This window comes from Mobula birostris, chromosome 2 (assembly GCF_030028105.1).
Source record: "Mobula birostris isolate sMobBir1 chromosome 2, sMobBir1.hap1, whole genome shotgun sequence".
Lineage (NCBI taxonomy): Eukaryota > Metazoa > Chordata > Chondrichthyes > Myliobatiformes > Myliobatidae > Mobula > Mobula birostris.
Genome location: NC_092371.1, coordinates 85,871,277 through 85,884,602, shown reverse-complemented (window position 1 = coordinate 85,884,602; position 13,326 = coordinate 85,871,277). Strand labels below are relative to the sequence as shown.

General features: G+C 40.4%; 1 protein-coding gene across 2 annotated transcripts in view; it reads right to left on the bottom strand.

Moving 5' to 3' along the window:
• The window catches only part of LOC140188317 (transcription factor-like 5 protein), a 30,835-nt gene that overhangs the window by 6,179 nt on the left and 11,330 nt on the right, over window positions 1-13,326 (bottom strand). The window contains exons 4-5 of one of the 2 annotated variants that reach the window (XM_072244451.1): window positions 7,142-7,388; window positions 2,744-2,885 (exon numbers count right to left, since the gene is read on the bottom strand). In XM_072244451.1, coding sequence (XP_072100552.1) covers window positions 2,744-2,885; window positions 7,142-7,388 — 389 coding nt within the window. Of the gene's footprint in view, window positions 1-2,743; window positions 2,886-7,125; window positions 7,389-13,326 lie in introns of those variants that run through there. The other variant, XM_072244442.1, reaches the window with a different exon arrangement.

The window sequence follows — 13,326 nt, the reverse complement described above, 5'->3', positions numbered from 1 at the left end:
CGTGTTTGCGTAGTTACATATAGTATATTACTTGACTAATTGTTGGTAGTATTATACTAATTTGGTTTAGTCATAGTCATACTTTATTGATCCCGGGGGAAATTGGTTTTCGTTACAGTTGCACCATAAATAATTAAATAGTAATAAAACCATAAATAATTAAATAGTAATTTGTAAATTATGCCAGGAAATAAGTCCAGGACCAGCCTATTGGCTCAGGGTGTCTGACCCTCCAAGGGAGGAGTTGTAAAGTTTGATAGCCACAGGGAGGAATGACTTCCTAATGCTCTGTGTTGCATCTCGGTGGAATGAGTCTCTGGCTGAATGTACTCCTGTGCCCGACCAGTACATTATGTAGTGGATGGGAGACATTGTCCAAGATGGCATGCAACTTGGACAGCATTCTCTTTTCATACTCAGTAAACTAACCTTAAGCATTCTCATATAGTGGGTCACTTTACACAATTGTAAAAAATGATTTTGCTAATCAAATATTCTATCAATCTGTACAATCATGTGTTCTAGAAACCTGAGCAAGAAGATTCCAGGATACTTTAAATTGCTACTTCACCACATCAAAATTCAGTTATAACAAGAAGTCATCTTCCCTTATTCATCGTATTCATGTCCCATAATTTTTAAAAGCTATTAAGCCCCCTTGGGCCTCAAGTCTCAATGCCTATTTCAAACATTACTATCTTGTACCATTATATCTTACAGAGTACTGAGTATTTCTCTTCCACAAAATGGAAAGAATAAACAATTCATAAAATATCCTTTTCACATATTCCTATTATTTCCTGGATGAATAGATACCATATGAGCCATCATAATTTGCTTTGTGTATTATACACATATATAAAAAACAAGAGACATAGATAGGGTAGATAGTCTTCTTCACCCTCCCCCCAAAACTATCAGTGGTCCAAGCTTTAAGTTCACCTAAGATTTACAAGTCAATTTTTATTTTAAAACACTGAGTGGTAGGTGGTTGGAATACATTGTCAGGGGAAGAGATAAAAGATATGATAACAACACTTAAGTAGTATTTAGACAGGCACATAAGCAGGCATGAAATGAAGAGATATGGATTACATATAGGATAATGAGAGTAGTATGTAGTGACATCGTGGTTGGCTTAGACATCTTGGGCCAAAACCCCTGTTCCTGTACTGTCCTATGATCGTTCTGGAGGATCACTACAGGCACACAATTTACTTTCTCAGATAGAAACATAACCTTTCCCTAGTTCAGCTTTGGAACACCTGAAGCCATGCCACAAGTTTCTGAAAACAAATGCAACCTGTGAATGTAGTTAACAAAGGGACAACTCAAGATTAAAGATTGTTTAATGTCATTGCCAGGACACAAGTGTAAAGGAGAATGAAATAATTGCTTCTCCAGATTCAATGCAGCACAAAAGGAACAAATAATGAAAAAAAAACACAATAAAAGTACAAAAGATAGTTTATATACATAAATTGATTGTACAGCATGTGCATAAAATAACACAGCACAGAAGTGTCTGTACATAAGGTGACTAACAGGAAATGATAAGGTAGTGGTGCTTGGGGGTGTGGAGGGGTGGGTTACTGGGTGGAGGCATTGATTAACCTTACTGGTTGGGGAAAATAACTTTTTTTGAGTCTCATGGGCCTTGCATGGATGCTATATAGCCCCCTCCTAGATGGGAGTGGGACAAGCAGTCCATAATCAGGGTGGGTAGGATCCTTCGCGATGTTACTGGTCCTTAACCTGCACCTTGTTCAACAGGAAAACTATTTTTGTTTTAGCCTTCATGAAAAAAATACCCATCTTATCAATGCTTGAATTTTGTAAATATTGAACACATACAAATAATAAATTATTTTTTAGGTTGTAGAGAAGCTAACTTTATGAATACATAGCCACTTATTTGTGGAATCCTTGATGACCTATATCTTGTTATGTATAATTTAGTTGCTTAGCTGAGTTAATAATATAGAGGCATTCAATTTTCTTATACTTAATGTTACTTACTACTTCAGTTTGTACAGATCGATGAGAATATCTGATTAGCAAAATCATTGATTACAAATCATGTAATTAATTGACCATGACCCACTATATGAGAAAGTCTGTGACAGCATCTCAGCAAATGTCAATACCCTTGATTTACTAAGGAATCTATTATTCTAATAGTGTGATTTTGTTATCTTTTTCTTAAACATGGTTAAGTTATTGCCCTTGGTGGTTCTATAAATAAACTCATCCTGTGATGCAAGATTGGGTCAAATTGGAATTCTTCAATGGGCCATGTTTAGTAATGAAAATATAGACTTGAAAGAAAGGTACATACATACAAAATGCTGGAGGAACTCAGCTGGTCAGGCAGCATCTATGGAAATCAATAAATAGTCGACGTTTTGGGCTGGGCTGGTCCTGATGAAGTGTTTCAGCCTGAATAATTGACTATTTATTCTTCTCCATAGATGCTGCATGACCTGCTGAGTTCCTGCAGTGTTTTCTGTCTGTTGCTCTAGATTTCGAGCATCTGCAGAATCACTTGTGTTTTTGATAGAGAGGTGTCTATCTTTCAAGAGTTTTTGGTGCTGATGCTTACAAAGTACAGTGCTACAGCTCAGATTTGATTAAAGGCCTTATGGTCAAGTATGGTAGTTCTGCGACACCCAGATTCAACTGTTGTTCATTGTCCTCTAAAGAACAGTTAAAAAAAATAATCGGGGGAGAAGGCATAACCTACCTTTTTCACTGAATCACCATGTTTTTCTTGAATATACTTGACAAATGCAGTAGTCCATTGTAATGTTGTAGCTTTATCAGTTTCAGAATTGCAGAAGGGAACAAGATAATTCAGCTCATCGCAACATATACGGATCCTGCGCCTGTAAATATATGCAAGCTTCATTGAATTTCAACTACATTTCTTTTATATATCTATATATTGGGAGTTATCTGATGTACAAAAGAGAATGCTTCATTCCTCTATCTATATTTAAATAATTGCTCCCAATCATTGTATATGCAATGTAGTAATAATACTAAAAGTGTGATATCAGCTGTTAATTAAAATGGGTAATTTCAATCAACGTTATTTCTTTAGGAATGCAATTAAAGTGCTCTGTTAAGGAACAATATCACTTCTTTTAAGTGTACTTCATCCCAGGTACTAGGAGATCAAATAGCTTATCATCTTCCCCGATACAGCTGTGAACAGAGGGTTATTGCCTGGGATACATTCAGTGTAACTGATTGATGTGAACCCAAATCAAGTTCTTTTAGCTTTGAGCTTACCAAACCTTCTGATCAGAGTAAATATGAAAGCAATATGGAAAGGATATAGTCAAAGTTTTATGGGAGTTAAATGTATTAAGCAATCGCACAAACAAATGACTAATTAATTTAAATACTTAGAAATGTGAAGTACTTGATAAAATAATGACTGAAATTAAATTAGCACGAGAAAACTGTAGAGACTAGTAATTGCAGATGTGATTTCCAAACACAGTGCTGGAGTTTACACCAGGTTAAGCACTCAGGGCACAAGAGTACTAACTGAATCATATCCAAAAGTGGTCATTATATCATTATATGTACGGAAATGTGTTACTGATAGCAGTACTTTTCCATTAATGAATGATACATGAGGGCTTCGTTGAGGATAAATATAACATTATTTGCTTAAGTTAACATACAATGCGACACAACACACAATAAAATGTAAACAGCGTGAATGCTCAAACACGTTAGTGAAGCAGGAGTAATTGCGAAAGGGTACAGCCAAGCAGAGGGGTGGAGAGAGAAGCGAAGATGGGCCGAATTGTGACTCTTTTTTAAAGAGATCCAGGATTAATTGCCTTGCCTGCCTCTTCTCACAGAATGTTTCTTGGTATTGGGAAATACATACCATCAAACACAGTTTCATATGCAGAGGAATTGTACTGTTGTACTGGGTCATTCTCAGCATAAAGAAGGCTTCCTCCCTCAATTTTCCTCAAGCCTACTATCAAAAACTTGGTTTCATCTAACTGATGTATCTACTGTTTCAAAGCAGTTATCTTCCATATCAACATTCTAGCATGCATTTACTCTTTTGTTAGACAGTGCTGGAAAAGTCCACTGAGACTACACGATCTGTACCACATTGGAGAAACTCCGTCCAGTGCTGGGCAATGTCACAGGTGATACCACATCATCATCACATACCTCTGGTGAATACTTCTGCCAGATACTATTCATACAAATGCCCGTGACCTTTTCCAGGGATGCACCAATGTCTACATGGTGTTGTATGGAACCCAGAATTCTCTTATCAACTGCTTATCTTGACCATCTGCTTTGCCAGTCACCTATCTTGAAGGTGCGCTGAATATATTAAGACCTGAAATTGCATACGACATCTTGGCACATTGGCAGGATAAGGGCCATTGTGTTCCATAGAAAGTACACCGTATGTACAGGAAGGCAGATTAGCAGGCTATCAAGATTTAATGGGTAGCCTGAGCCTCTGTCAAACACAAAGTGCATTATATTCAATGTTATTTTCCTCACAGTAATGCTGAACTGCTAGGCAAAAGTAGGGAACCAGTGCTGGAAAATGACAACTGTTATCAAAGCTTTTGTTTACTTCCAGATACAGCCAGATGTGCTTCAGAAAACTCCTCCAGTGCTCTTAGATTTTCTACATGGTAAGCCATCATGGGTTTCACCTCAAGCTTTCTCCAAACGTTATCCCCTGAGGGAGTGTCTTGATACCTTTGCTGGCCTTAAATCTAGATATACACCTTCATCACCCAAGAAGAAAAGCATATGGTAGCATCCTTTTCTTAAAAGAAAGGCCCATATCATTTACATTGAAGATAAATTGATGGATAGCTGCTACATTTGATGAAGTCTTTGAGTGTGTCAGGATATTGCTGGACTGCTGGCTTGTCACTGCTTACCAGTTCATTGCCAATGTAAACAAGTTGCAAATTACTGCAGTGTTTAGATTTTAATAACCATCCAAAACTGGCTGAAAATATCGCTATTGTTGATCATTTACCCTCTTGTGGAGGTACTCCTGGCTTTCTCCATAATCATAAGTTGCCTTTAAACATAGAGTGTGTTTGACATTCCACACACATACATAACCTGCTCTTTATCTTCTCCAAAGAACTGCCGTTTGACCAAGTTAATTTTGTAGCATATAAATGAAGTAACAGTCATATTAGAAGCTTTGATCTTACCTGGATTCCTCAAAATGCTTTGGATAGTTATTCAGGTAAATTAAAATCTCCTCCATTATCCAAATGGCACTCATGAATTCCAAGCATCCAAACACTTAAGTTCTTCCTTATGGATGCTCAAATACTTGTATTTCGTTATTTTGAGGCAAAGGGGTTAACTTAAAGCCTTTTTAAATCTTTTTCTAATTAAATTTCTCAATAGTTATCATTCATAATTCAGTTTCTTTTGTAACACACTGAATGTAATCTTGCTAATAGAACATTGGACCCTTTTTCCGGTTTCCTCGTGGGTGGAATTCAGCATTGTTCTACTAACTATTATGACTATGACCTCAGCTTGGTTTCACATGTAATGTAGAATAATTAAATGTGTTAGGATTGTTTGCAAACACTGTCCAAGAACAGTAACATACTGTGTTCTTGTTGACTGGAAAATACATTCAAGATGGCTTTATTCAGCAAGTAAGTTGAACCCACTTGGCCAGTGCCAAACTGTTTAGCTGATAAATGATTTACACTTCCTTTTTTAAATGTTTGTTTGTACTTTTCCCCTAGCTATGAGTCATAACAAACTAACAATACTTTGTGAATAGGACTAAGTGGCATTCTTGTATAGAGAGGACAAAAATTACAGATGTTGTACAACAGTCCTCTTTCATTTAAAAAGGAATATTTCTCTCCATATTGAGAAGTAAAAACACGTGTCCATATTTCTCAACGGTGCAAAGTTTAAACTAAATTTTTTAATCAAAGTAAGTACATATATGTCACCATATACAACTCTGAGATTCATTGTCTCACAGGCATACTCAATAAATCTGTAGAATAATGGCCATAACGGATCAATGAAAACTGCCCAATTTGGGCATTCAACCAGAGTGTAGAAAACAATAAACTGTGCAAATACAAAAAGAAGAAATTAAAAATAAATAAACAGTAAATATTGAGAACATTAAATAAGGAATTGTTGAAAATAAGTCCATTGGTTGTGGGATCATTTCAATGACGGGGCAAGTGAAGTCAAGTGAAGCTATTCCCTTTGATTCAAGAGCTCAACCATCAGGTTCCGGAACCTGGTGGCACATGTTCTGAGGCTCCTGTATCTTCTTCCTGATGGCAGCAGTGAGAAGAGAGCATATTGTGGGTGGTGGGGGTCCCTGATGATGGATGCTGTATTCCTATGTCAGCATTTGATGTAGATGTGTCTAGTGGTGGGGAAGGCCTTACCCATGATGGAATTGGCGTTATCCACTATACTTTATAGGATTTTCCATTCAAGTGCACTGGTGCTTCCATACCAGGCCGTGTTGCAGTCAGTCAACATACTCTCCACTCCACAACTATAGAAGTTTATCAAAGTTTTAGATGTCATGCCAAATCTTCGCAAATTCCTAAGGAAGTAGAGATGCTGTTGTGCTTTCTTCGTAATTGCACTTACGGACCTGAGACATGTCCTCGTAAATGATACTACCGAAGATTTTAAAGTTGCTGACAGTCTCCACCTCTGACCCTCCAATGAAGACTAGCCCATGTACCCCTGGTTTCCTTCTCCTGAAGTCAATAAGCAGTTCCTTGGCTTTAGTGACATTGAGTAAGGGAGTGTTATTGTGCATCACTCAGCCAGGTTTTCAATCTCCCTCCTAAATGCTGATTCATCACCACCTTTGATTTGGCCTACGATAGTAATATAGCATTGGAGCTGTGCTTAGCCACATTCAAGTTTGCTGACAACACTACTGTCAAAGGCCAGATCAATTTAAAACCTTTAATATTTTCCAAAATCAGGATATTGAAATATTAAAGATGAAATAATGTATTTAGTAAAGAAAAACATTAAATGCTTTATTTTCTCCCTGAATTTTAAAAACACATTTACAAAAGCGACTATCTGTCCTACCCCATCAAGGGTTCACCTGCGATCTCTCTCCATTCTGTTGTGTCTCTCTCTACGCTGGCAGTTCAGTTCCTGTTGGTTCCCATGGGCTGAGCAAGGAGTGACTGGATGTGTAGTGTGCCACTGTCCACCTGAGGCAATGTTTATATTTTGATTCTCTGTCACGTTAGTCAGGTCACTTAGAACTTTGTGCTCTGTTTCTATACTGACTTGCCGTGTGCGACTACGGCAGCGTTTATTCACTATCTGTTTACGAAGAGTTTCATCTATAAAGATAAAAAAAAATTATGAAGCATCCAGTATAGTTTTTTTTATATGTTTTCTACATATTACTCGGCAGTAAACTGCCAAAAGGTTTAAATATAGTGGAAATTACACCTCGTGAATATTTTAAATTCTTCAATTGACATAAAATTGCCATGTTATAAGATGCAGTCCTACCAGTGAACTGATAGAAGATAGAAGAGTCTAACACAAGAACATGCCATTAGGCCCACTGTGTCTACGTCAACTATGATGCCAATTTAACTAATGACATCTGCTGCACATGGTCCACATCCCTCTATTTCCAGCTTATTGGTATTGTCTCAGTCTCTGCATTCCAGGCACCAATCCCTCTCTGTGTAAAAAAAAAACTTGCCCTGCACATTATCTTTACCTTTCCCCTCTCACCTTAAAATACATGGGAGTATTTGACATTTCCACCCTGGGACTACCTACCCAATGTAAACCTCTCATAACCTTATATACTCCATCAGGCCAGCCATCAGTCTCCAATACTCTGAGCAAACAATAAAATTTTACCACCTTTTCTTATAGATAATACACCCCAATCCAGTCAAACATCCTGGTGAACCACTTCGGCATCCTCTCCAAAACCTCCATATCTTTCCTGTAATGCAGTAACCAGATTGTACACAATAGTCCAAATGTGGCCTAACCAAAGTTTAATACAGCTTCAACATGACTTGTCAACTTTCATACTCAACGCCCGATCAATGAAGGTATGATGATGACGTCGACTCAGACCTCAGAGGCCAGCGTCGGGCATTTTCATGCCTTACAAGGTGCAGTTCGAAAGGCTGTGTGGGGCGCCACTCCTCGCACAGACATTTCGCAGTATTATTTTACGATGCCGAGTTGTGAGCTCAACATCAACCTGGCGCGGATGGAGAACGTGCACAGGGGCGGTCTGTCACTGGATCGAACTCGGGAACCTCTGTTCTCGAGCCTGGCACTGCTCTCACCGCGCCACCAGCCAACCTAGAATGAAGGTAGGCATATCTTATATAAACCCAAGAGATTCTGCAGATGCTGGAAATCTTGAGTAACCCGCACAAAAAGCTAGAGAAATTCAGCAAGTCAGGCTTCCCCTGACCGAATGGGGTTTCTCTGAGTGTTTCATCCCATAGTTCAAAGACCTACCAGTTGGTATGTTAATTGGAAATTGACCATTGTAAACTGTCCCACCGTTAGGCTGGGATTAAATTAGGGGATTGCTGGGGGGCGTGGCTCGAAGGGCCAGAAGGACCTATTCATGCTGTATCTCAATAAATAAATAAGTAAATAAATAAAGATTTCCCCAGTATTTCCCAGTTTACAGAACGACTGAAGTTAAAAGATGAACTCTGACTCCATGAATACTACTTTTTCATTTTAGTACAAAAAAAACTGCATGGATTATTTAGGGGTATAGTCACGTGATTCGTCAGAATATGTAGCATAGTTCCATTAGAAAAGTGGACAGGATTCTAAATTTCCTGTACAATCTGAATAAAGTGTTGTATGAGAAAATAACGTGCTAATATTTTAACCATTCCTGTTCCGTATGCAATACACAAGCAGTGTGTCAGGAATTTTAAAAAACTTTTAACAAAATAAAGCCAATCTGTTAGGCTACAAGCTATGCACCATATTAGATTTCAATTGGTTGTAAAATATGAGAACCTGGTAGTTTGCTTTTTCAAAATTGCAAAGTGCAGATTATTTTAAGATGCCTGAAGCAGAAAGCTTCAAACTTTGTTCCTATGGGTTGAAAAGGAATCATTGTTGTGTATTTATAATTTCACAAAAATTACAGCATAGAAATAGATCTAGCCTAATCTGTATGTATCTATATTGTAGGTAATTTAGACCAACTCCTGATATTTCATTGAGAAAAGTTAATGGCAATAAATGTAATCCTACCACCATACTTTTTAACCAATGTTTTGGAATTGGATTATTATTGTCACATGTACTAAGATACAGTGAAAAGCTTTTCTTGCATACTGTTCATTAAAAGCATTTTAATTCTTTAATTTTCCTAATCTTCCACCAAAATCTACAACTCTCCAGTTATTTCCAAATTTCCATCTCTTGTCTGCTTGTATGATCCCAGTGAATAATTATCATAAGGTCATTTAATTTTAGAAGATCAAAGCAGATCTAATTACATAGAATATAGAATAGTACAGCACAGTACAGGCCTTTCGGCCCACAATGTTGTGCCGACCCTCATACCCTGCCTCCCATATAACCCCCCACCTTAAATTCCTCCATATACCTGTCTAGTAGTCTCTTAAATTTCACCTGTGTATCTGCCTCCACCACTGACTCAGGCAGTGCATTCCCGCTCCAACCACTCTCTGAGTAAAAAACCTTCCTCTAATATTTCCCTTGAATTTCCCACCCCTTACCATAAAGCCATGTCCTCTTGTATTGAGCAGTGGAGTCCTGGGGAAGAGGTGCTGGCTATCCACTCTATCTATTCCTCTTATTATCTTGTATACCTCTATCATGTCTCCTCTCATTCTCTTTCTCTCCAAAGAGTAAAGCCCTAGCTCCCTTAATCTCCAATCATAATCCATACACTCCAAACCAGGCAGCATCCTGGTAAATCTCCTCTGTACCCTTTCCAATACATCCACATCCTTCCTAGAGTGAGGCGACCAGAACTGGACACAGTACTCCAAGTGTGGCCTGACCAGAGTTTTATACAGCTGCATCATTACCTCGCGACTCTTAAACTCTATCCCTTGACTTATGTAAGCTAACACTCCATAAGCTTTCTTAACTACCCTATCTACCTGTGAGGCAACTTTCAGGGATCTATGGACATGTACCCCCCAGATTCCTCTGCTCTTCCACACTACCAAGTATCCTGCCATTTACTTTGTACTCTGCCTTGGAGTTTGTCCTTCCAAAGTGTACCACCTCACACTTCTCCAGGTTGAACTCCATCTGCCACTTCTCAGCCCACTTCTGCATCCTATCAATATCTCCCTGCAATTTTCAACAATCCTCTACACTATCTACAACACCACCAACCTTTGTGTCATCTGCAAACTTGCCAACCTATCCTTCTACCTCCACATCCAGGTCGTTAATAAAAATCACGAAAAGTAGAGGTCCCAGAACCGATCCTTGTGGGACAACACTAGTCACAACCCTCCACCATGACCCTCTGCCTTCTGCAGGCAAGCCAATTCTGAATCCACCTGGCCAAACTTCCCTGGATCCCTTGCCTTCTGACTTTCTGAATAAGCCTACCATGTGGAACCTTGTCAAATGCCTTACTAAAATCCATACAGATCACATCCACTGCACTACCCTCATCTATATGCCTGGTCACCTCCTCAAAGAACTCTATCAGGCTTGTTAGGCACGATCTGCCCTTCACAAAGCCATGCTGACCGTCCTTGATCAGACCATGATTCTCTAAATGCCCATAGATCCTATCTGTAAGGATCTTTTCCAACAGTTTTCCCACCACAGACGTAAGGCTCACTGGTCTGTAATTACCCAGACTATCCCTACTACCTTTTTTGAACAAGGGGACAACATTCGCCTTCCTCCAGTCCTCCGGTACCATTCCCATGGACAACGAGGACATAAAGATCCTAGCCATAGGCTCAGCAATCTCTTCCCTCGCCTCGTGGAGCAGCCTGGGGAATATTCCGTCAGGCCCCGGGGACTTACCCGTCCTAATGTATTTTAACAACTCCAGCACCTCCTCTCCCTTAATATCAACATGCTCCAGACCATCAACCTCACTCTTATAGTCCTCACCGTCATCAAGTTCCTTCTCACTGGTGAATACCGAAGAGAAGTATTCATTGAGGACCTCGCTCACTTCCACAGCCTCCAGGCACATCTTCCCACCTTTATCTCTAATCAATCCTACCTTCACTCCTATAATCCTTTTGTTCTTCACATAATTGATGAATGCCTTGGGGTTTTCCTTTACCCTACTCGCCAAGGCCTTCTCATGCCCCCTTCTTGCTCTTCTCAACCCCTCTTAAGCTCCTTTCTTGCAACCCTATATTCCTCAATAGACCCATCTGATCCTTGCTTCCTAAACCTCATGTATGCTGCCTTCTTCCACCTGACTAGATTTTCCACCTCACTTGTCACCCATGGTTCCTTCACCCTATCATTCTTTATCTTCCTCACTGGGACAAATTTATCCCTAACATCCTGCAAGAGATCTCTAAATATCGATCACATGTCCATAGTACATTTCCCTGCAAAAACATCATCCCAATTCACACCCACAAGTTCTAGCCTTATAGCCTCATAATTTGCCCTTCCCCATTTAAAAATTTTCCTGTCCTCTCTAATTTTATCCTTTTTCATGATAATGCTAAAGGCTAGGGAGCAGTGGTCACTGTTCCCCAGATGCTCACCCACTGAGAGATCTGTGACCTGACCCGGTTCATTACCTAATACTAGATCTAGTATGGCATTCCCCCTAGTCGGCCTGTCAACATACTGTGACAGGAATCCGTCCTGGACACACTTAACAAACTCTGCCCTCTCTAAACTCTTGGAACTAATCAGGTGCCAATCAACATTAGGGAAGTTAAAGTCACCCATGATAACAACCCTGTTATTTTTGCACCTTTCCAAAATCTGCCTCCCGATCTGCTCCTCGGTATCTCTGCTGCTGCCAAGGGGCCTATAGAATACTCCCAGTAGAGTAACTGCTCCCTTCCTGTTCCTGACTTCCACCCATACTGGCTCAAAAGAGGATTCTGCTACATTACCCACCCTTTCTGTAGCTATAATAGTATCCCTGACCAGTAATGCCACCCTCTTCCCCCTTTCCCCCCCTCTCTATCCCTTTTAAAGCACTGAAATCCAGGAATATTAAGAATCCACTCCTGCCCTGGTTCCAGCCAAGTCTCTGTAATGGCCACTATATCATAATTCCATGTATGTATCCAAGCTCTCAGTTCACCACCTTTGTCCTGATGCTTCTTGCATTGAAGTACACGCACTTTAGCCCTTCTAACCTTACTACCTTTACACCCTTTATTCTGCTTCTCTTTCCTCAAAGCCTCTCTATATGCTCGATCTGGCTTTACTCCATGCACTTCTTTCACTGCTCTATCGCTCCGGGTGCCATCCCCCTCACAAATTAGTTTAAACCCTCCCGAACCATGCTAGCAAACCCATCTGCAAAGATATTGCTCCCCCTCGAGTTCAGGTGCAACCCATCTAATCTGTACAGGTCCCACCTTCCCCAGAAGCGATCCCAATGATCCAAAAATCTAAAACCCTGCTCCCTGCACCAACTCCTCAGCCATGCATTCAACTGCCATCTCCTCCAATTCTTACCATCACTATCACGTAGCACTGGCAACAATCCTGAGAACCCACCCTTGAGGTCCTGTTCTTCAGCCTTCTGCCTAGTTCCCGGAACTCACACTTCAGGACCTCATCCCTCTTCCTGCCTATGTCGCTGGTGCCAACATGTATCACAACTTCTGGTTGCTTTCCCTCTCGTACCAGGATGTCGTGCACCCGGTCAGAGACATCCCGGACCCTGGCACCCAGGAGGCAACAAACCATGCGGGTGTCCTCACGTTCACAAAACCTCCTGTCTGCTCCCTGACTATATAGTCCCCAATGACAACAACTCTCTTCTTCTCCGTCCCACCCTTCTGTACCACAGGATCAGACTCAGTGCCAGAGTCCCTGCCACCGTGGCTCACACCTGGTCGGTCGTCCCCGCCAACAATATCCAGGATGGTAAACCTATTATTCAGGGGAATGGCTACAGGGGTGCTCTGCACTACCTGTCTACTCACCTTCGCTTTCCCCCCCTCTGACTGTCACCCAATGACCTGCTTCCGGCAGCCTAGGTGTGACTACCTCCCCGTACATAAGAAAAAACTAAAACAGAACCTGTTGCAAATACTCAGAAGGTTGGGCAGCATC